The sequence below is a fragment of the Clarias gariepinus genome, chromosome 10, assembly GCF_024256425.1.
Source record: "Clarias gariepinus isolate MV-2021 ecotype Netherlands chromosome 10, CGAR_prim_01v2, whole genome shotgun sequence".
Taxonomy (NCBI): domain Eukaryota; kingdom Metazoa; phylum Chordata; class Actinopteri; order Siluriformes; family Clariidae; genus Clarias; species Clarias gariepinus.
This window is the reverse complement of record NC_071109.1, coordinates 4,614,662-4,640,027: the sequence shown is the minus strand read 5'-3', so window position 1 is coordinate 4,640,027 and position 25,366 is coordinate 4,614,662. Positions and strand designations below refer to the sequence as shown.

Genomic DNA, 25,366 nt, shown 5'->3' with positions numbered 1-25,366 from the left:
TGAAAGTCTCCTGTATAAAATACTTGGTGGTTTGTCTTGGCTACTTTGAGATGCTCATGGTTTGAGTGTCACTTCATCTCTGAAGATGTCTGCATTCTGGATTCTTGTCTCATCTCTGACCTTAATATGTAAGTGGCTAATAGCTTTCACTAAAATAAGTTATAGGTGATTAACTGTTCTTAAGTTTAAAAGATACGTGTAATTTCAAATTTTTACTTTTTTTTTAGCGCCAGCCCAATCTGTGGATTTTTCTGGACCATCTTTTATCTCAGTGAAAGTTGGAGATCATGTTACACTTAACTGCCCATTTATTGAGGAGAATGGTGTACTAGATCATGTCTTTTGGTACAAACAAATTTTAGGAGACGTACCGCATAAAGTGGCAGAAAGATTAGCATATAAAGAGTTTAAAATCACCCCTGAGTTTCAAACATCGGGATTTAAAACGGAGACGCATAGTAACCGCATTTCTCTGACAATTCCACACGTAACAATGGAGCATGGAGGACTTTACTACTGTGGCCAGTTTAGCTGGGAGAATGTTACGCAGTCCAGGGGTACGTTCTTAGAAGTAACAGGTAATGAACTTAATCAAATCTGCTTATACATGAACTGTATGTATGACATTTTTGAAATGTGCATTTTTACTGCAGCGGATTATCACTAAGAACAAATTTGGAAACATTTTGAATTGGTCAAATCATGTGACTACAGCATCACTGCATTTATGTTAAAGATTATAAAAATATTATAGAAAAATATTTAGCAAATCTTTTGCAAGAACCCCAAAAGTTTTGAAAGTACTACAGTGTACCAGAAACTGTGGTTATATTGAATATAATTTTTTTTTTTTTTTTTTTTTTTTTTACTTTACACCAAATTAATGCTATTTTTGGCTAAGAATTAAATAAAACAATATTTTTTAACATTAACTTTGAGCAGAAATGGGTTAAAATATAATTCATGATAAATCCAAAGGTACACATTACAAACTTACTGTACACGAGATGGTATCAAAATGTTTTGAGACTAGTTTTGTAACACAGCAACAGATGGCACCACAAGGCTACACATGCAGTCACAGGGAGCACCGATATGCATAAGTCAGTGTGCCAAAAGACATCGTCCTGTGTACATCAGGAGCTTTGCAACTGTTGCTTTTCTGCACACATGTGCAACCATGTCTGTTATTTAATCATAGACAGCTAGTTAGAACATGAGACAGCAAGAGAGACCATAAAATCCTGTGTAAGACTGGACAAATCTGACACAGAGATGTTTAACATGATTTGACAAGTTTACTTCGAAGCTGCAATACGACTTTTAAGTTGTTTAGAGTGGGACACGTGCTTTAGGAGTGGAAGAACATCGCTTGAAGACAATGCCAGATTAGGAAGATTTTCAACAAGCTCAACCCCCAAAGATGTCAAAATCATTCGGCAACTTGTGCGTGATGATCATCAAAAAAACAATCCACAACATTGCTGCCGTTGTCAGTGTGTTATACGGAAGAGTCCAGACAATCCCCATGCTCTGTGTTGCTTCCAAGTTTGTCCCCAGGCTGCTGACCCAGAAGCAGAAGGAACATCGTGTCAAAGTCTGCCAGGAGTCGTGGACACATCCTAAATGTCGAGGATTATTACCGGTGATGACACTTGAGTTGAGTACAACCCTGAGACAAGCAACAGTCTTTACAGTCGAAAAAAAAAAAAAAAAAAAAAACAGCTTGTAAAGAGCTAATCTCTAAAGTTTTTTGATAATACCTCGTGAGTATCTCCCAAAAAAAAAAATAACTTTTATTTTTTTCATTCAAAATTCTTGTCAAATTGCAGCAGTGCTAAAAAGTTTGGTTATGTTGGTTCTCTGGTTTCCTTCGTATTAAATTCGAAAATTAAAATCCCATGATAAAAACAGAGAACAGTGCTTACACATGCTATACGCTAAAATGACCAAAATATTAATCACACTTATTTAATCTATAATTATTTCTACATTCATTTAAGCATGAACAAATAAATAAGTGTTTTGTTTCCAATGCTTTGTTTTGAACCAGATGACAGAGATGTAAAAGTCTCCGTGTTCCAGAGCAGTGGGTTGGACTCGGTTCCTGCAGGAGCGTCAGTGACTCTGCAGTGCTCGGTTCTCTCTGAGAGCAGAGCAGCAGAACTCCAAGTGCTCTGGTTCAGAGCTGCTCCACCACAATCCCATCCTCAAATCATTTACACTCATCACAACAGCAGCCATCAGTGTGAGAGCGGCTCTTCTACACACACCTGTGTCTACAACTTCTCCAAGAACATCCTCAGCCTCAGTGATACTGGGACTTACTACTGCGCTGTGGTTATGTGTGGGAAGATCATTTTTGGAAACGGGACACGAGTACAACTGGGTAAGAATAATAATAAACAAAAGTGCATTTACTTATTTAAAGTATGCAGAAACTATTTTCCTGGTATTTCAATTCTGATTATATCGATATGATAACATTCATTAAAATCACACTAATTTAGTGTATCCTTATTTGTTTGTGTGTGTGTGTGTGTGTGTGTGTGTGTGAATTTTTATTCTACAGAGAATTCCCTGGATCCTGTAGTGCTCTCCCTTACTCTAGCTTTGGGTGTATCTATGTTTGGTTATGTTTTAATCTGTGTATACTGCATCGGTGAGTCTTCAGTAACATCGTCTATCTGAATATTCTGTAATACAAACCATTCTTAAATATGTAGTGACCTGGGAAAACACTATTTATCTCACTATAATACTCTAAACCAGCATTTATAGTTATTAAGGCTACTGGTTTTCCTGCCATAAAACAACATGCCAAGTGTACAGTTTAAAGTTTATTTCATGCAATAAATAAATAAGTCAAATGTGCAAAGGGGCTGGTATAGTGGCACCATGGTTAGCATCGTTGCCTTGCACCTCCAGGGTTGAGGGTTCAATTCCTTCCTCGGAATCTCTGTGCACGGAGTTTGTATGCTGTCTTGCTGACATTTAGGAGCAATGTTTTATTGTTCTCCTGGCAGCAGTACTCCAGGATTTTTATCTTCTCCATGAAAACCCTTTCATTATTAACACACTTGTGGTCAGCAAACTTGGTGATGGCGGTGGAGGTGGAAATGGCCACACAGTCATAAGTGTTCAAATGGTTACAGCAGGGGCTCAGGACAATCCAAGGGGCCCAAAGTTTGAGACTAAGACATGTCTGCCCATTCAATCTATAGCTGTACAGCTACTGTACAGTCAACAAGCAGCATTTTAACACAATTTCCTTTCAACCAAATGGCTCAGGGCTGTGTGTAGAAGGTGTGATGGCACCCTTGGTGGAATAATTTGCACAGTATGAACTTCTAAAGAAGAAGATGTTCTAAAAAAGAAGTCCTTTTAAAATATGTCATCATAACTGATGTCCGGTTGTCGAAGTTATGGTGCGATAGTCACAGAGGTTGTAGCCTTTTCAGGACAGGAACAATAATGGATCTCTGGGTTCAGCGGAAGCCCTAAAGGCTTGACCGGAGATGCCACCCTGTCCTCCAACATTTTATGGTAGGTGTCGAAACTGCTGGAGATTTTAAAATAATGTCACACTCTGAAATGGTGAAAATGTTTCTAGTCCCCAAAGTGAGCAAAAAAGGGATGTCTGTAATGTGTCCGCATTTAGCATTTCAAATGTTTTAGAGTTTTAGAGAATTCCTGACAGTAGGTTCCTCCACTAGCGCCGCTTCACCTCTATCACCACTTCAAATGGTTTTACCCATCCATAGCTTCTAGTTGGAAAAAAAAATTGTTGTAAATTGTTTGGACAGTATCATCATGGGTCTCAAACACAAGTCCTAAGAATAGCAATTCTGGTTACTAAAAAAAAAAAGTTTAAAAATCTAAAAACAAAGATTATAGACTAATTCCAGTAAAGTAATTTCAAAAATTTAGTTCATTTCAAATGTAGTAAATGAGATATAGATATAAACATGCATCAGGATTCATAGCCATAATGAGTATTTTTCTATCTACAGTAGCATCATCTTTGCAGAAAGCCAGTTAATAAAAAAACATTTCTATATAATTTAATGTACATCAAGGTGATAAAATATATTTTAGGCAGATATATATATATATATATATATATATATATATATATATATATATATATATATATATATATTTTTTTTTTTTATTTTATTTATACATTAAGCAGTTACTATACTATATATTAGGCCCAATTCTAATAAAACAAATATTTGTTTTCTTTACAGGGAGAGCTCAGGATTCTCTGGTAAAGAAAACACCAAATCAGGTCATAAACAGATGAAAGCTTTACCCTATATAAATTGTGTTACAAAATTTTTACATCATCATCATCATCATCATCATCCTGATTTCTCTTATTTTACATAAATCTTCCATATCTATTTCCACAGGTCCCGGGTGTTTTGGAGCTGAATTTTGCTGCTTTACACATAAATAACAGAAAAAGAAAAAGAGATCAAGCTCATGATCATGTTTATTCTGAAGTGATTTATTCTCCTTTTTCTTAAATCTTAAATGAATTTTCTAAGAGAAATGCCTGTCGTGTTTACAACATTTGACCTGATTGGAATTTTGTGGTGTTAATACCATGGAGCATTACTAGATGACGGAAGGCAATGTCTCAGACGTATTACAGGGTTGATAGAAGAATAAAAACTTAAACACATCAGTGTGTGTCTGACACAGTTAAAGAGCACTATGTGATGATACCAAACCTTTTTCTGTAAAATTTTGTACATAAAAAAATGTTTCTTTGAATGAACATACCATTTAGTAAAACTGATTAATTTCTAATATTAAAGATTTGAAAGCTGCACAATGTCTTTATTTAAATAAAGCAAAAATAAACAAAATAAGGATGAGAGGGTACAAATATCAATCAATCAATCAATCAATCAATCAATCAATCAATCATTCAAAATGAAGTGCATTTTTGGGTAAAGCAAAATCAAGGAACAAAGAGGCAAAATGTGTTAATGCGATTATTAGGTAGTATCAGGTAGATAGCATGTCGTTCTGGTAATAGGGTCAAGAGACAGAGGCAAAGATCAAAGCGAAGAGCCTGCGCCCCAGAGAGAGACAGCCGCATGCCACCTTACAAGCATGCTCTCTTGAGATAAAAGTTAAAGATAAATAAAAGCAGAAAAAACTAAAATATGTGAAAAGGCACAAAATGAGATATAAGCCCCTTAAAGTGGTGACCTAATTGTAAGCGGACAACTTAGTTTTTAAAGGCCTATCCTATCTCGGGGAGGTGGAGGAGATTAATTTATTCCTTCATTATTACATCTCTTTGCAGTTTTATGGTAATGTTACTAATTTAACTAACAATATTGTTAACAATAGTCAGGCTTTCTATATATATTACACAAACCTGTAGTTTTCATTATAATATATAGTAAAAACTTTGAATTCTTCTGCTGTGAATGTGTCCATACACATTTTATAGTGTTAGGATTTGTATAATGTTTGTTTTCAATCATTGTTTTTAAGGTTCTTGGATTTTATGAACAGAGGTTTGAGGTCAGGGGGCTGAGCCTCCAAATATCTTAAACGTTTAGTAACACCCCTCATGCTCAGTTTGACTACATATATTTTACCAAATTTCTTTGTGTTTACTTATTATATCAATGATATAATTTTGAGGGAGCGTGCAATTGGCATGCTGACAGCAGGAATGTCCACCAGAGCTGTTGCTCGTGAATTAAATGTTCATTTCTCTACCATAAGCCGTCTCCAAAGGTGTTTCAGAGGATTTGGCAGTACATCCAACCAGCCTCACAACCGCAGACGTTGTGTAACCACACCAGCCCAGGTCCTCCACATTCAGCATGTTCACCTCCATGATCAGCCACTCGGACAGCTGCTGAAACAATCAGGGTGCATAACCAAAGGATTTCAGAAACAGTCTCAGGGAAGCTTATCTACATGCTCATCGTCGTCATTGGGGTCTCGACTTGACTCCAGTTCTTCATCGTAACGGATTTTGACAGATTTGTGAACAATATTTGAGAGATATGGTTATTTTGTTTATGTAGAAAACGTTTCAGATCTTTGAGTTCATCTCATTAAAAATGGGAGCAAAAACAAAAGTGTTGCGTTTATATTTTTGTTCAGTATATTTATTCCTAAAACATATCCTAAATATGTTTCATTACATTTCTGATATAAATTAATGTCATATTTATAATGTTTAACCTGATTGAAATTCTGTGGTGCCTTAAAACCATGGAGCATTAACGTGTTAAAAAACATGTTTAACACATCAGTGTGTGTCTGTTGAAGGTAAAGATCGAATGATATGACCTTAATGAGCAGCTTTTTCTCTGTCTTTTTATAGCATAAAGCTAACATGTGAGTAAGTGTGCTTGAGAGGTGTCACATAATCTATAATTTGTAACTGATTAATTTCTTATATTAAAGACTTGAAAGATGTATTTTGTATTTATTTAAATGAAGCAAAGATCAACATAATGAGAAAGAGAGAGGCTACAAATATTAATCAATAAGCACAGGGGTTGTAGCATTGTATTGTACAGCATGTAACATTATCATTTCCAGTCTCCCCACTATGATTCTGAGATCCTTCAACAACATAAACAATAGATAAACTAAAATAGGGGGTACTGTATGTGTGTGGGTTTTTTTTTTTTTTTTTGGTGGGGGGGGGGCATGGACAATTCCACGCACATCTACCTTCACATCTACACTACATATTTACGTTTACATTCTGGACCATTGCAGAAAGACACTTTTTTTTCTATGCATATTTGCACACCATCTTTCTTCCAAAAATATCAAAATTTCTCAATTTCTTAAATGTTCTTGTACAGTATAGTTCTATTTGTACAGCATATTTCTGTTTTTAGTTCTATTTTTCCTAGTTCTATTTAATTTTTCTATTTCATTTTTCTATCGTTTTTCTTTTAGTCATATTTATTTCTTATTATAAGCTTTAATTCTCTGGACTGGCCTCCTGCCTAGGGTGTATTTTCACCAAATATCCATTGATGTTAATATTTAAAATGTCAAGCCCTCACCATCACACCCATATGTGCTCCCTGCAGATTAATATCCTGTTTGCTCTTTTAATAAGCTCCACTCTACAAGCTTTCCAGTAGATTTAATCATTGCTGTGGTGATTTGGCTCATTCAATTACAAGACCTTTAATGAGCTCAGGCACTAACTTTGTGTGAGAAAATCTGGGGTGCAATCTATGTTCCAGCTCATCCCAAAGGTGTCCAGTGGAGTTGACATCGGGACTCTGTGCAAGATGCTCAAAAACTTCAACTTCAAACTTGGCATGTCTTTGTGGATAATGCTTTGTGCAAAGGGACACTTTCATGCTGGAACAGGTTTGGGCCTCTTATCAAGTTCATCGTACTTCCTAGCTGCATCCCTCTCAGGTTCTCAATACATCCATCATGTTGTCACTAATTTTCCTATCAGATGCATAATCAAGTGCTAATCAAGTCCAATGAGTTAAAACTGAGTTACAAATTACTTTGTACGATCAGATTGCACCATGCTTTTACCGGGGGCTTATCACACACTTACCATGTTGTCATTTCGTCTGGTGGGTTGGTATAAATACTAGCGACATGTGCAGTGCTTTTCATCATAAAGTGATATATATATATATATATATATATATAGTGTGTATGTTATAGTTAGAGAAGTTAATGTGTATATACAGTGGAACATATAATACAAACATATAATATACAGTAATTTTGACTTGAAAACGAGCAAGTCTTTGTTTTGCTGCTGAGCGCACGTGATCACAACTGGGCCAATGGTTTTTTTCTCTCGCACGCTACGGAATTGTGGGTAACCGTCTCCTCTTCTGGGTCTTAGCGCTTATCTCATTTGTATAATCAACATCTGTGCACGCGTGTACTGTTTACTAAAAACACTGTGACCACGTGTGTGTATGTGTGTGTGTGTGTGTATTTTATGTGTGTGTGTGCACTTTATGTGTGTGTGTGTGTGTGCGCGTGTCATTGAATAGCGTGCCCTCTTCTTCACACGCACCCCTCCTCCTCTTCTCTTCACACACCCCTCCTCCTCTCTTCTTCACACGCACACACACACGCACTTTTAACTGACCATCTTTCTTCCAAAAATATCACAATTTCTTAAATTGTACAGTTATAACACAGTTATATTAAACAGTATATTTCTATTTGTACAGTATATTTCTATTTTTATGTACAGCATATTTCTATTTTTAGTTCTATTTTTATCCTAGTTTTTTTATTCATATGTATTTCTTATTATAAGCTTTAATTCTCTTTTAAGGTCACTGGCGGTCGTATAAGCATTTCACTACAGTTCGTACTGTGTATGACTGTGTATGTGACAAATAAAATTTGAATTTAAATTTGAAACTCTGTCCTATCGCAAATTTTTTCAAAGGTAAACTGTAGGTTTTTTTTTTTTTTTTTTTTTTTTACTTTACAGCAGATAGTGCGCGCTCAATTGACTGGCATTAGCGATGTTCCTTGTTAATTTTCCCCAAAAAAACTGTGTTTCTGTTAGTGTGTCTGTGTATGTGAAACTCAAATAAGATAGGAGGAAGTGTTCCTGTGTAAGACGGGAAGAGGGAGAGGGAGGGTCTCATTTCTCCTCCTACTTTAGCTTCACACACACACACACACACCCACACACACACACACACACACATTATTAATTTATATAAAAACACACATTTATTTATTTACTTTAATTTATTTTTACTTTTTTCAAAGTTAAAGTGCAGGTTAACTCGTTTTATTTTTACTTAATGTTTTGTATTAATTATTTTTATGTATTTATTTTTTGGGGGCTTTCCAACGAATAATTTAAGTTTCCATTATTTATGGAAAAATTCTTTGATTTACGAGTGTTTTGATGTATGAGCCGGTTTCCGGAACAAATTTTTGCTCGCAATCCAAGGTTCCACTGTATGTACGTATATATACAGCAAGTTATCAGAGTGTCTAAGTCATGTTCAGAGAATTTCGTCCAATCCGTCCAATACTTCTTATCTGCGCCGTTTTTTTTTTGAATATGTTGATACATATTACCCTATGAAGTGTTAAGTTGCAGGGTTAACTTTTACTTCCACTGTTAATATGTCAATATTAAGTTTTACCTGCATCTTACTTCAAATACATCTTCACCAGGCTTTTTTTTAACAACTTATTTTTTTTTACTAAGAAATGCAAAGCAGCTCCACCTCAAGAGAGACAATAGTATGTTTCTTAAGTTCTAACTGTGTTCACCCAATTTTCTGAGAATGTAGTGGCTATGTGGATCAATGTGATGATGATTTTTAATAAAACTAAATTGTAATACTACAGAATACGTACATTCTATATAATTGTATGCTTCCAAGTTTGGGACAACAGTTTGACCATACAGTATACATATGAATGTTTTTATATACTCATTAAAGCACTGAAATGTGTCTGAAATCACATGATGATTGACAATGAAAAGTTACATTGACATGTAATTAAACCTTATATAATTATTCTGAACTGATTTTCTGATTTCATGGTTGTTGCCTGGCGGTAAAATGGGTAAAACTATACAATGTCAGAGCACTCAACAGGTTAAAGGAAGTTCCTGTCTATATAGTGAGCCTGTGACTTTTAGCAGCCAATCAGATGAAAGTCTCCTGTATAAAATACTTGGTGCTTTTGTCTAGGCTACTTTGAGATGCTCATGGTCTGAGTGTCACTTCATCTCTGAGGATGTCTGCATTCTGGATTCTTGTCTCATCTCTGACCTTAATATGTAAGTGGCTAATAGCTTTCACTAAAATAAGTTATAGGTGATTAACTGTTCTTAAGTTTAAAAGATACGTGTAATTTCAAATTTTTACTTTTTTTTTAGCGCCAGCCCAATCTGTGGATTTTTCCGGACCATCTTTTATCTCAGTGAAAGTTGGAGATCATGTTACACTTAACTGCCCATTTATTGAGGTGAATGGTGTACTAGATCATGTCTTTTGGTACAAACAAATTTTAGGAGACGTACCGCATAAAGTGGCAGAAAGATTAGCATATAAAGAGTTTAAAATCACCCCTGAGTTTCAAACATCGGGATTTAAAACGGAGACGCATAGTAACCGCATTTCTCTGACAATTTCACACGTAACAATGGAGCATGGAGGACTTTACTACTGTGGCCAGTTTAGCTGGGAGAATGTTACGCAGTCCAGGGGTACGTTCTTAGAAGTAACAGGTAATGAACTTAATCAAATCTGCTTATACATGAACTGTATGTATGACATTTTTGAAATGTGCATTTTTACTGCAGCGGATTATCACTAAGACCAAATTTGAAAACATTTTGAATTGGTAAAATCATGTGACTACAGCATCACTGCATTTATGTTAAAGATTATTAAAATATTATAGAAAAATATTTAGCAAATCTTTTGCAAGAACCCCAAATGTTTTGAAAGTAGTACAGTGTACCAGAAACTGTTGTTGTATTGGATATAAGGAGTTTTTTTTTATTATTATTATAGGTTTAATTTAATCATTACTTATCAAATGTAATCATTATTACAGGAATGAAACATTACGTTAAGACATATCTTAAATCTCTTTGTTAAGCAGTGGTTAAAATGAGGCTTTACACCAAATTTTTGAATTACCAAATTTTTTATTGGTCAAATAACTACAGCATCACTGCATGTATGTTGAAGATTATTAAACTATAATATAAAAATGATTGAATTCTATAAAAAGTACTATAGTGTGCCAGAAACTGTGGTTATATTTGATATTTTGTTAATTTTTTTTCTTTACCTTTTCTGTAATTAATTTTAATTCATAATTGAATTTAATTTATATTTATCTAATGTAATTAATACTATACCCCTTATCTTAAATCCCTTTGATAAGATGTAGCGCAATTACATTACACCAAATTAAGATTTTTTTTGCCCAGAAATAAATAAAGGAATAAATTTGTTTACTTTGTGTATTACACATTACAAACATATTCTATAATTCTCTTTGAATATGTTTTTTTATCCACATATACTTTATAACTTACCAAATTTAGGATTCCTTTTATTTTTTATGTAAAATTGCTGCAATGTTAGCACTGTCGCCTTGCACCTTCAGGGTCCGGGTTCGTTTCCCAGCCAGGCTAAATTCTAAAACTAAAATCCCATAATAAAAATAAAGAATATTTCTCTATTTTTAACACCTTGTACATTAAATTGAACAAAACATTATTCCAACATTCTTATTTAATTTATAACTATTTGCACATTAATATAAACACAACAAGTTTTTATTTCTACGTAATACTTATATTATTCTAAACCAGATGACAGAGATGTAAAAGTCTCCGTGTTCCAGAGCAGTGTGTTGGACTCGGTTCCTGCAGGAGCGTCAGTGACTCTGCAGTGCTCGGTTCTCTCTGAGAGCAGAGCAGCAGAACTCCAAGTGCTCTGGTTCAGAGCTGCTCCACCACAATCCCATCCTCAAATCATTTACACTCATCACAACAGCAGCCATCAGTGTGAGAGCAGCTCTTCTACACACACCTGTGTCTACAACTTCTCCAAGAACATCCTCAGCCTTAATGATACTGGGACTTACTACTGCGCTGTGGCCGTGTGTGGGAAGATTGTTTTTGGGAACGGGACACGAGTACAACTGGGTAAGAAATGTAATATTTTAATAATTAAAAGAAAGTATGTATTTATCTTTTATATAGATTGTTCCAGTGGGCCACTCACAGTTTTGCGCAAGCTAAAGTAAAATAAAATTTGCAAATGTTTTCAAATATGAAAACATTTATTTATGTATCTAATAAAAGTACAATTTACAATTTTTATGAATATTTGTCTAAATGCTCAAACTAATGATTTACATATCCAATCTGTTATTACAAATACAGGCCAACATTGTCTAATTACAAATATTTCTAATGTTCACAAAACTTACATCTTACCTTATTGTCAGCAATTTTCCTTTACCTAAAAAATTATGTGGTTTAGCATAAAAAAGAAAAGTCTATATTTGAATGGAATAGATTCTGAGATTAAGTTTTTGGCCAAGATCTGTATGTAATATGTGGGAGGAATTTCCAGTTAATTTCTTGAATCAGTATTTGGGTGAGAAACCTTTACATATTCTTTACATTATGATTAGCTAAATACCTGCCAAATCACTAAATATCAATCAATTAATTCATTTAAATGCTAATTGAACAGTATATAAATATCACATTAGAAAATTATCTCAGTACAAATGCCAGTTTATGTATCCAATTACCTTTACTCTTTTTTTGAACAATGCCCCTTTTTTCCGATTTCTTTGATTGAGCATAATTATACTATTATGTACTATGCTATTTTATAATATACTACTATTTAATATTATATACTTTACAAATTTTTATGTTTTATACTAAACTATTGTTTGTACTATACTACAGTGGAACCTTGGATTACGAGCATAATTTGTTCCGGAAGCGGCCTCATATTCCAAAACACTTGTAAATCAAATTAAATTTTCCCATAAGAAATAATGGAAACTCAAATTATTTGCTCCACAGCCCAAAAAAAATAAATAAATAAAAATAAGTAATACAAAATATAAAGTAAAAATAAAACAAATGAACCTGCACTTTACCCTTAACAAAAGTAAAAATGAATCCCGACAGATAAGTGTTTCCATTTGTGCATGCAGCCGCTATGTGTGTGTGTGTGTGTGTGTGTGTGTGTGTGTGTGTGTGAGAATGTGGGTATGTGTGTGAAGCTAAAGTAAGGAGCCCCCCCCTCTTCCCTTCTTGTCTTACACAGTTACCCTTCCTCCACATTTTTCACAAACGCGTGCGTATACAATGGAAAATTTAACAAGAAATCTCTCTAATTACACTAAATTGAGCAACACACTAACGGAATCACTGCTGTAAAGTAAAAATAAAACTAATTAACCTGCACTTTACCTTTAAAAAGAATTGCGACAGAGCAGTGTTTCTGTGTAGAGCAGAGAGAAAGAGTGTGTGTGTGTGTGTTTGTGTGTGCCTGTGAAGGCAAAAGTAGGATGGGTCTGTGTGTGTGTGTGTGTGTGTGTGTGTGGCATGGTGTCCAATGATGCGCGCACACACTGACACAAAGAGCCTTAAGCAGAGAGAGGAAATGAATCTTTAATCTTTCTGGTAAGACTTGCTTTTGCTTTACATGCACGCTGTACACACACACACACACACACACACACACGTGGTCACAGTATTAAAGGTAAACAGTTGACGCGTACACAGATGTTGATTATACCAGTAAGAGACGAACACTAAGAGCCAGCAGAGGGTACGATTACCCATAATACTGCAGCACAAGAGAGAGAAAAACGTGATCACGTAACACTCTGCATCAAAACAAGAAGCGCATGCGTGATACATGATACTCGGTGCTCGTAAACCAAGACTTGTTCGTTTTCCAAGTCAAAATGTATTAAAAATCTTGTCTTGCGGAACACTTGCAAGCCACGTTACTCGCAATCCGAGGTTTCACTGTATTTATATATTATACTCTTTACTGTGTGACAGAGAGCTCTACGGATCCTGGAGTGATTTGTCTTGCTGTAGCTTTGGGAGTGTGTGTGGTTGTGATCTTTGCTTTGATCTTTGTTCTAACCCGTGAAAGCAGAATCTGTAAACGGTGCAAGGGTAAGACTACATCTTGGCTAGTATTAAGGTTAATTATATATACATTGTAATATTAAATTATTTAAATTAAATTATATAATTACATTCATAAATAATACTTTATTATATTATTTCACTATTTAAATGAGTTCTGGGTGCACTTCTGTCAAAGTTGCTGTTGTAGACAATTAATTAAGACTTTCTCAAAATACGAGTGGCATTCAAGTCAAACCAGGACTTTTGAATGTACAGAATATATAAATGTAAAAAACTGCTTGGAATGAGGTCACGACTGTACAGGGGATGCAGCAATAACTCCCAGCCAAGCTTTAATGTGCAAGTGGTGTTTTTTAACAAGTTATCCATCGATTTTCAAGGATTAGGTATTTCACTCGTTAAAAGTTTTTGGGAACTATATATATATATATATATATATATATATATATATTTTTTTTTTTTTTTTCACAGGGAGATTAAAACAGGTATCTGTGAGAGGGAATACCCCCAACCTGGTAAACATTAAGGTTACTGTACAGTATGTGAACAAATAACTAAAATTTCCTAATTATTTAGATCATTAGAACTTTTAAAATCTTATATCTGTTTCTGCAGGATGGTGAAAATGTGGAGATAAATTACGCTGCCTTACACTTCAATGGCAAGCGAAAACAAAAAGCAATAGTGAAGAAACAGCAACATCCTCAAGATATTATTTATTCTCAAGTCAGATGAAAGTCAAGACTGAATTGAAGCTGCAAGCAGAATGTTCTAGATCACTGATTCTGTTAAGGAGTAACACATTAAAGGCACTTTAAGACATTTGTGTGTGTGGAAACCCTGCCCTATATCTCATGTCTCATGACTATTAACATGACAAATATACATTACCTAACCATCCTGAATAAAGCTGACTATGGCATGAGAGAAGATGGACATGAACACAGATACAAATATTATGCCATCTCGTCTGCTTTGTTGCTGTTGATGTTGCTGTTATTGTAAATTCACAAAACCATACTTTTAAATGAAAGCGTGTTTTCTTTATTTTTCTAGTTTGTTATAAAACATCCTGACTTATTTATTTATTTGTTGTTTTTATTTATTTATTTATTAGTTAGTTAGTTTGTTAGTTATTTGCTTGTTTGTTTATTTATGGATGTTTGTTTGTTTGTTTTTTTGTGGCGCCTTGGTGGTGTAGTGGTTAGAACTGTCGCCTTGCACCTCCAGGGTCCGGGTTCGATTTTCTGTCCAGGCTCGATTCCCGTCTCTGTGTGCATGGAGTTTGCATGTTCTCCCCGTGCTTGGTTTCCTCTACATACTCCGGTTTCCTAACACAGTCCGAAGATATGCAGGTTAGGCTAATTGGCGTTCCCAAGTTGCCCGTAGTGTGTGAATGAGTGTGTGCCCGTGATGGATTGGCACCCTGTCCAAAGTGTTCACTGCCTCGCACCCTAAGCCTCCCGGAATAGGCTCCAGGTCACTGTGACCCTAAATACAGGATAAAGTGGTATAGAAGATGAGTGGGAGTGACTGAGAATGTTTTTTTGTTTTTTTTATATTGCTAAAATAAATTTTTAAATTATATTAAAATAACATGAATAATAAATAACATTTAAATAATCCACAACTTTAAATTCTGCAATTTTAATCATTTAAATAATCAGCTTGATTATTACATCAATTGCTTCTTCCTTTCTGTATAGTTTTTAAAAGGTTTTATTTTTTTAAAACAAAGTTCAGATAAGTGTACTGAGGGACCACATTACTTATCTTCGGCTGCCATCATGCTAGTGTAGATTGGGCGTGGTATGTGATGTCATAGTGTTACGTCATAACCCTATTGCACAAAGTGAGATGTGCTCAGTTTGACCATCTGACAGTGTAGTAAGAGGAGGCATGCTGTACACACCTCAGACTCAGGATGTTGACACTGATGTGGATTACAGCGTTGCTTTGTGCTAAAATTGGTAAGTGACGAGAATCTTTCAACTATGATCTTACAGTGTTATATACAGAACTGTACATGTATACAAATCATTATTTCTAGCAAAAAAAAAAAAATTATGTTTTTAAACCCTGTAAACATACCATATTCCTTAAAACTGGTGGCAGAGACTCTTTTTTTTAATGACACAACTTTATATTCATGCCCCAAAGTAAATCTATTTACATTATGGGTAATACAAATGTAATACATTTAGTGTACATTTTTTTTCCTGCTTTTACTCCAAAACAGCAGATTCAACAGATGCAAAGAATCAACCAAACTCAGTGATCACTGCTCGCACCGGTGATAATGTGATTCTTCACTGTTTCCGACCGAGAGAGGAGAACACAGATGACATCGTTTGGTACAAGCAAGAAGTAGGACACAAGCTTCGTGTAATGGTCACAGTTCAACAGGAACCAAAATACCGAGATGAGTTCAATTCTTCAAGATTCAGCATCGAAAAAGAAAAAATGAGCTGCCATTTAAAAATCTCTAATGTGCAACTGTCTGATGAAGCCATGTATTACTGTGGATTTAGAGAGTTTTTTACATGGTTTGGAAATGGAACGTTTTTATCAGTAACAGGTGAGAATTTCACATCCATAGCTAAACTATTTCATTTTCATAAATGTAATATTTAAGACATAATATTTATGTTTTCAGGTGCATTTTTTTCCCGTCATTATAATAGTCTCAGATTTAGGACAAAAAAAGCTCTTTTACCATTTATATTACACTGAACAGGTGATGAAGATGTAAAAGTGTCAGTATCACAGAGCAGTGTGTTGGACTCGGTTCCTGCAGGAGCGTCAGTGACTCTGCAGTGCTCGGTTCTCTCTGAGAGCAGAGCAGCAGAACTCCAAGTGCTCTGGTTCAGAGCTGCTCCACCACAATCCCATCCTCAAATCATTTACACTCATCACAACAGCAGCCATCAGTGTGAGAGCGGCTCTTCTACACACACCTGTGTCTACAACTTCTCCAAGAACATCCTCAGCCTCAATGATACTGGGACTTACTACTGCGCTGTGGCCGCGTGTGGGAAGATCATTTTTGGGAACGGGACACGAGTACAACTGGGTAAGAACACATCCACTGAAAGTGTACCCATTAAAAGAAATAAATAAATAATCATAATAATAAAAAAAAATTATATATATATATATATATATATATATATATATATATATGTGTGTGTGTGTGTGTGTATGTGTTTGTGTGTTTGTGTGTGCGCGCACATGTGCTTCTTTTATTTACAGAAAAATCTCTGGATCCTGTAGTGATCTCTCTCACAGTAGCTTTGGGAGTGTGTATGTTTGTGATCTTTGTTCATGTTGTAAGCTGTAAAGAGAGAAAATGTGAATACTGCAGTGGTGAGTCTTTTAGTTTTTTATCTGAATGTTTTGTAATTTGAGCGATTTATATGGATGGCCCGGAGCATCTATTAAAAACATGGCAAAACTGTATCATTTTTTAAAAATGTTTCTTTATAGTCAATATTTATCTAGTAATTTTCCTTCTTGGTAAAATTGTAATTTACTCAATTACAGTTTCTAACAATTAAAAAAATAAAAAAATTGAAATGTATGTATTGACTTCATTTACATGTACTTTTCCTCTTCTTTTAATTTCATTATATTTTTATATGCACTAATTAAAATATAAAAGTAATGTGCATGAAAATTGCTGTCAACTGCATATGCATACATTTATAGTCTTAACCGTTATTATTTAAAAAAAGTTTTTAAAAATTCTTTGACATTACTTTAAAGTACAGAGATAAAAATTGCACATCAAGCAGGAATATATAAATTATAATATCATTTTCTTTCTCTTTACAGGTCTATCCAATGATTCTATGGTAAAGAAAAACCCAAGTCAGGTAACTAATACTAAAGCTACACATATTATTATTATTATTATTATTATTATTATAATTATTATTATTATTATATCCTTAGCTGAGTTTGATTCATTTTACTGTAAAGTTAGAGATAACTGTTGATCCACTAAAACATGTAGATATATTGTTCCTAAAACATAAAGCTTAGTTATTTATAGTAGTCCTGTTCGAATTGATCTTTTCATTTCATCGAATTGAATTTTCAATTTGAATCTATGACAAGACTATATTTAAATTTTATTCTTTCCAAAATACATTTTATACATATCTTATCCTACACAAATAAGTCTAAATGTAGCAAAGTACTACCACTTCCATCATTTACGTATCTCTCACTTGAATCTTTAATATCTATTTCCACAGGTCACTGCTGGTGTGGAGCTGAATTTTGCTGCTTTACACTTTAATAACAGAACAGGAAAGCGAGATCAAACTCATGATAATTTCTATTCTGAAGTTATTTACTCTCCTCTTTCTTAAATCATAAATAATATACATTATTTTATGTTTGTTTTTTATGTTTAGCCTGATTGAAAATTGAGTGAAGTCTAGAACTTTACTTAAAGTACTTTCGTTCTCAAATATAACAGCGGTGTTATGAGAATAAAAACGAGATAATACCAGTGTCTCTATTGCATTTATAAATTACTAGGTGAAAGCACAAAATCTTTGTAAATCAAGCTACCGTTAGGTCCATACATTTTGGAACAATGGATTTTTTTCTTTGTACACACACACACACACACACACACACACACACACACACACACACACACACAATTTTCATAAATAATGCAACAAATGGCTTGGCTTCACCAGCTGTCTATGCAGGTATAAGAAGAACATCAGGGACATAACCAACTTTGGAAGTGGCCAATACAACAGTTTGGAACATTCCTAGAAAAGTTTACTGGCAAGTTCAGCAAAAACAAAAGTTCTGGAGGACAATGGAAGACAACTAAAGTAAAAAGTTGTCCATGGTGAAGAAGAACAGTTTCACAACATCTCCTTGTTGAGGGCATTGCTGTGTTATTGTCAAAGTTAGCGGTCGCGACCAAACATGGTAGAGGAAGTGTTATGGCATAAGCGTGTATGGCTGCCAATGGATCTGAGTCACAGGTGTTTATTGATGACCTGACTGCTGATAAAGTAGCAGGATAACTCCTATAATGTACAGTATAGGGCTATACACTTTGCTCAGATTAGACCAAATGTTGCAAAACTAATAGGATGCTACCAGATGGATAAAGACTAAAAACATTCAATGAAAGCCACCCAAGTGTCAGAAAGACAATCAAAAAAGAATGTTTGTGTGACGGTGCCATTTTTGGGTTCTTTCTTTGATTAGAATATGAAGAATTTTGACAAAAGGATAAGTTTTGACTCAACCCCAATACCACTTTGGTGCTGAAAAGTGTTTGTTGTGCAAAGAGGAGGTGAAGTGATTACACAGTGTCCAAGTGATTCAAAAATAAATAAAATCACGAGGAAAAAAAAAGAAAAGAAAGGAACAATAATATATAAAATATATACAAAAATTCACAAATTTTTACTAATCCAACTCAGCTCTCAACTTCCACACAAACTTGCTCAAACGTTCTCCACTCCAAACAAAAACCATCTCATAGCATCAGCAAATGATGGCCTTTTACTGTATGTAAGAGGTTCCAACTTTTAGCCTGTACCACAAACAAGCTTTTAATACATTTTTCACATTTTTTTTTATCTAACATACATCTCTATGATACTGCAATCCACATATCACAGTTACACATTATTACAGCAAAAATAATAGCTTATTCATGTGCAGAAAATACATAAATGAGAATTATATTGTTATTGTATATATGTATTATTGCTACTTATATAACTGTAGCAATAATATACTGTATGTTTTATGTAAGTGTGCTGCCGCTGCCTGTGACAAGCTCCTTGTCACACCAGGCGTTTCTCAAGACAATGTACTGGAATATGCTTCACTGGCCAAGTCAGTGACCTGATCTCCAGCAAATAGAAAATGTCTTCAATTACTGAAGATAAGACTGAAGACAGAAAGCTCCACAGGCAATCAAGTTTAAGGCAGCTGCAATAAAGGACTGGCTAAGCATCTAGATGGAGGAAATTCATCATTTGGTCATGTTCAAGGCAGTCCTTCTGATATGAAGCATTAGGAGAAACCAAGGCTTGAGCACTCTTGGGTAGTTACAGTATATGCGGTTTTCTACCCCTGATCATGTGCATCGCTGATAAATCTGGAAAAAAAACTTTCTGCTTATAACATGAGGGATGCATATACATTTTCATTTATATTGTCTGCATATTAATAAGCTATTATTTTGCTGAAATATTGTTTAACTGTGATATGTGAATTGCAGTGTCTTAGAGGTGTATGAAAAAACTATCATAAGATTGTTTGTGGTACAGGCTAAGAGGTGGAGCTTCTTACATATTAGGTCATCATCTGCTGACGCTTTAAAGAGGGTTTTTGTTTGAAGTGGTGAGATTTGAGGAAGTTTGTTTGAATGTTAAAAGCTAAGTTGGACTAGTGGGAAGTTTTTTGTATATATTTGGTAAATTATTGTTCCCTTCTTATCTTTTCTTTTCTTATTATTTTCACATGAACACATTTTTGCACAATAAACACAATTTTAGCATCAAAGTGGTTTTGTGGTTGAGTCATCACTGAACCTTTTGTCAAGATTCTTCATCTTCTAATCAAAGAAAGAACCCAAAACCAAGGTGGTGACACAACAATGCTTTGTGATTGTCTTTATGACACTTGGGTAGGTTCATTATCCATCTGCAGAATAGCATCCTATTAGTTTTGCAACATTTGGTCTAATCTGAGCAGAGTTTAGAGCCCTATACTGTACATTCCAGGAGTATATTCCATATCAACCCTAGGTTATGCTGCACATGTTCACTTATAACTCAGGTGTGTGATTATAACCTATAGCAGCACAGTCACTTTTGGAAATAAGATTGCACCTCCATGCCCCACCATGGACACTCTGCTACCCAAGTACTCTCCAGTCATCAAATGCGTGAAACCTAATAAGGACTGTTAAAGTCTGGCTGGAACTAGCTGCTGGCTGTTCTCTAGGAGCAGTTCTCAAATACAGACTCAAGTGAATTTGCCCCTGGTCACCACTGACTAACCCCAACTCTGCTCTGGAACAGGTATGTGGATCAGGTGACCACACAAAGGAACAGCATTGCGTTCCCTAATCAGAAGCCCTAAAAGGTCTGCCTTTTGCTCAAAGCACACAACACATCTTTCAGGTCTAGAGACTGGGAGGCCTACAGTGTCACCAGAGTCAATCTGAGAAGGCTGGCTGAGGACTTAACAGAGATCTTTAGTATTGCCCTTGGCCCATGCAACTGTCTGCTCCTGCACTATGCTGCAATAGCACTTAGTGATGTCAAAATACTAGTCTTTACCCACCTTCAAGCCAGTCTACCACCCACTCTGGGCCCGTACCAGTTTGCCTATTGCTCAAATAGGTCAACTGAGAAACTGATTTCCACAGTGCTTCAGTCTGCTCTGACTCACCTGGACAAACCTGACACTTATGCCAGAATGCTGTTTGTCAATTTTCGATCAGTATCTATCTATATAGCTTGAGATATATATTTATATTTACTTATTTATAGCTCATGCTTTTATATGGCTAACTAATATAATAGCGGTTGTTTCCTGTTATCATGTTACAATCCTTACTTCTTTTTCAGAGAAAAAATAACATACATTAAAATAGGTTTTATTTCCTACTTTAAAGGAAGGTACAGATAAGTGTACTGAGTGGCCACATTCAGTTCTTCTGCTGCCATCATGCTAGTGTAGATTGGATGTGGTATGTGATGTCATAGTTTCACGTCATAACCCGACTGCACAAAGTGAGATGTGCTCAGTTTAACCATCTGACAGTGTAGAAAGAGGACACATGCTGTACACACACCTTTAGACTCAGGATGTTGACACTGATGTGGATTACAGCGTTGCTTTCTGATAAAATTGGTAAGTGTGAATGGCTAGATTAATGGCTAGAAAACTTTAACTATGATCTTAGGTAATATATAGAACTGTAGATCATTTAAATGAAAAAAAAAAATACTATTATTTGCTTTAAAAAAAGTTTTTAAACCCTGTAAACATATTCCTCAAAACTGGTAGCAGAGACTTCTTTTTTTTTAAAAGAGATACAACTTTATATTTGTACCCCAAAGTAAATCCATTTACATTATGATGGAAATAAATGAAATACATCAGTGTACGTTTCCCGGTTCTTTTAGTCCAAACAGCAGATTCAACAGATGCAAAGAATCAACCAAACTCAGTGATCACTGCTCGTACCGGTGATAATGTGATTCTGCACTGTTTTCGACCAAGAGAGAACACCGATGACATCGCTTGGTACAAGGAAGAAGTAGGACACAAGCCTCGTGTAATGGTCAGAGTTCTACAGAAACCAAAATATGAAGATGAGTTCAATTCTTCAAGATTCAGCATCGAGAAAGAAAAAATGAGCTGCCATTTAAAAATCTCTAATGTGCAACCGTCTGATGAAGCCATGTATTACTGTGGATTTAGAGAGTTTTTTACAAGGTTTAGAAATGGAACGTTTTTATCAGTAACAGGTGAGAATTTCACATCCAATAGTTAACTATTTCATTTTCATAAACATAACATTTAAGACTGTGTTTTCAGCTGCATTTGTTCCCGTCATTATAATAGTCTGAGATTTAGGACAAAAAAAAGCTTTTTTACCATTTATATTACACTGAACAGGTAAACCAGATGTAAAAGTGTCAGTATCACAGAGCAGTGTGTTGGACTCGGTTCCTGCAGGAGCGTCAGTGACTCTGCAGTGCTCGGTTCTCTCTGAGAGCAGAGCAGCAGAACTCCAAGTGCTCTGGTTCAGAGCTGCTCCACCACAATCCCATCCTCAAATCATTTACACTCATCACAACAGCAGCCATCAGTGTGAGAGCGGCTCTTCTACACACACCTGTGTGTACAACTTCTCCAAGAACATCGTCAGCCTCAGTGATACTGGGACTTACTACTGCGCTGTGGCTGCGTGTGGGAAGATCATTTTTGGGAACGGAACACGAGTACAACTGGGTAAGAACTCAATTACTGAAAGTGTCTCCATAAAAATACATATATACATATATTTCTAGATATATTTCTAGAGCAATATAGTTATTTTATATCTAAAATAAATGTTTTAATAATGTGTGTGTGTGTGTGTGTGTGTGTGTGTGTGTGTATCTGCGTGTTTTATCTACAGAAAAATCCCTGGATCCTGTAGTGATCTTTCTCACAGTAGCTTTGGGAGTGTGTATGTTTGTGATCTTTGTTCATGTTGTAAGCTGTAAAGAGAGGAAATGTGAATACTGCAGTGGTGAGTCTTATTATTGTATTATTATACATAGTGTTATTTATCTGAATGTTCTGTAATCTGAGCGATTCTTACATATGCGATGGCCTGGAGCATCCATTAAAAACATGGCAAATTTTATCATTTTACAAAATGTTTGTTTATACTCAGTATTTATCTATTCCCCATCTACGGTTTTTAAAAATTATTATATCAATATTAATCTTATATTAATTATTATAATAAATAAAAAAAAATTCTATTTGGACCTACTAAATTACAGTTTCTAACAATTAAAAAAAAATTAATGAGATATGTATGTATTGACTTTATTTCCATTTATTTCCATATGCACCAAATAAAATATGATAGTAATGTGCATGAAAATGTTAACTGCTATGCATACATTCATAGTCTAATCCATAATTAGAATGGCTCATTTTTCATTATCAAAATAAATCCAGAAAGATCCTTAAAATTCTCGATAGTTTTAGATAAATTAATTAGGGGAGTGAATTAGGGTGTAAACTATAGATAGTACAGAGATAAAAAAAAAATGGCTGTAAACATTATAAGGGGCATTTTTGTTTTCAGGGTTTTTTTAAGCCACCAAATGCTTAAGGATCGAGTGTATGCTATAGACAGAAATAATCAATCCTCAAAAGTTATTTTATATTATTAAATAGTTTTATTCTCTCACTAACTGCATAGGCTGGAATATATAAATTACAACATGAAACTATAATTTTTCCTCTTTACAGGGAAATCCCAGGATTCTGTCATAAAGAAAACCCCAAATCAGGTAACTAATAGTAAGGCTACACATATTATTATTATTATTATTATTATTATTATTATTACATCCAGCTGAGTTTTATTTATTATACTGTAATAGAAAAGATAACTGTTGATCCCCTGAAAAACATAAAGCTTAGTTACTTCTAGTAGACCTGTAAGTCTTGTCACAGATTCAGATTGAAAACTCAGGTTAATGTTTTTTTGTATGTGAATTGTATTTGTTTTCACAGGTCACTGCTTGTGTGAAGCTGAATTTTGCTGCTTTACACTTCAATAACAGAACAGGAAAGCGAGATCAAACTCATGATAATTTTTATTCTGAAGTAATTTACTCTCCTCTTTCTTAAATCATGAATATTATACATTATCTGACATAAGTTTTTCTTATTTATGTTTAGCCTGATTGAAAATTTAGTGAATTCTAGAACTTTACTTAAAGTACTCTTGGTTAAGGTCTCAAATATAACAGCGGTGTTATAAGAATAAAAACAAGATAATACCAGTGTCTCTGTTGCATTTATAGATTACTAGGTGAAAGCTGAAAGTCTGTGTAAATCAAGTTACAGTTAGACCCATCAATTTTTGAACAATGGATTTTTTTTTCCTCTGTACACAACCACACTAAAATCAAAAAGAAACACTTAAGATGTAGGTGAAGTCAATGCTTTCAGCTTTAATATAAGGGATTTGAGTCTGGCATTGACCATCTAGGACCTAAAGCCATTTTATACACACACACACACACACACACACAATGTTCATAAATAATGCAACACATGGCTGGCAAGCAGTTGCATGGCCACACTGTAAAAATTAAATAGTACTTTTTATGGTAGGTTTCCTCCAGGTTTTTTGGTACCTGAAGGAAACCTACCTAGCACAGGGAGAACATACAAACTCCATGCACACAGAGACAGGAATCGAACCCAGATCCTGGAGGTTGAAGGCGACAGTGCTAACCACTACACTACCATGCTTGCTACACAAGGGCTGTCGTTGTTTTTTTATTATGAATAACCACAGCAAATTCAGCAATTCTGTGAAAGCATCATTTTATCCCACTAGCTGGGAGCTAAGAGAGATAGAAGTTACATTGCTAAGCATTCGGATTTTACTGTTAAGAAACTATAAAGGTTACTTTTATACTAATTGATAATTACAAACCTAAATCAAATGATCAAAACCCATCAAAATTTATTCAAGATTCGAACATCAGCATGGTCCCATTTATTTTTTAATAAAGACAGCAAAACAATATTTAAATTCTCAACATCAAATATACAAGTGTCAGGGTGGACATTTTTAAGCGTTTTGGGCGAAAAATCTAAGCATATAACTTTATAGAAGGACTTTTATTACAACTTTACGCAAAAAATGATTTTATCACACACATGTTAAAATTGTTTATGTCCTCTGTCCTGCATTGTGGTTTTTAATTTGCGCACTGCACCGGGGTGTTAAATATGTTCATGTATTTTGTAATGGGTGTGGCACAAGGGGGGGCTGGAGGGGGTTCTAGGGTTACATTTATGTGTGGTAGCTGTTAAATTGAACTCTCAACATGAAGTCCTATGCAGGTGAAGGAGGCCATCATTAGGCTT

At 34.8% G+C, this 25,366-nt stretch overlaps 3 protein-coding genes across 3 annotated transcripts; all 3 read left to right on the top strand.

The window, feature by feature from the left end:
* Positions 1 to 68: 68 nt before the first annotated feature.
* LOC128532121 (uncharacterized) lies at positions 69 to 2,722 on the top strand. Its single transcript, XM_053506345.1, has 4 exons — positions 69 to 128; positions 228 to 578; positions 2,054 to 2,389; positions 2,573 to 2,722. The coding sequence occupies exons 1-4, from the start codon at positions 86 to 88 to the stop codon at positions 2,689 to 2,691; spliced, it is 849 nt and encodes a 282-aa protein (XP_053362320.1). The 5' UTR covers positions 69 to 85; the 3' UTR covers positions 2,692 to 2,722.
* Positions 2,723 to 9,750: 7,028 nt separating this feature from the next.
* On the top strand, positions 9,751 to 16,807 carry LOC128531803 (immunoglobulin superfamily member 3-like). The gene is made up of 4 exons (XM_053505952.1): positions 9,751 to 9,811; positions 9,911 to 10,261; positions 11,363 to 11,698; positions 16,425 to 16,807. The coding sequence occupies exons 1-4, from the start codon at positions 9,769 to 9,771 to the stop codon at positions 16,805 to 16,807; spliced, it is 1,113 nt and encodes a 370-aa protein (XP_053361927.1). The 5' UTR covers positions 9,751 to 9,768.
* A 4,725-nt stretch (positions 16,808 to 21,532) lies between these two features.
* On the top strand, positions 21,533 to 24,192 carry LOC128531802 (uncharacterized). The gene is made up of 6 exons (XM_053505951.1): positions 21,533 to 21,601; positions 21,877 to 22,221; positions 22,373 to 22,708; positions 22,878 to 22,991; positions 23,729 to 23,769; positions 23,996 to 24,192. Exons 1-6 carry the CDS (start codon positions 21,556 to 21,558, stop codon positions 24,110 to 24,112), a joined length of 999 nt encoding a protein of 332 aa, XP_053361926.1. The 5' UTR covers positions 21,533 to 21,555; the 3' UTR covers positions 24,113 to 24,192.
* Positions 24,193 to 25,366: the final 1,174 nt, after the last annotated feature.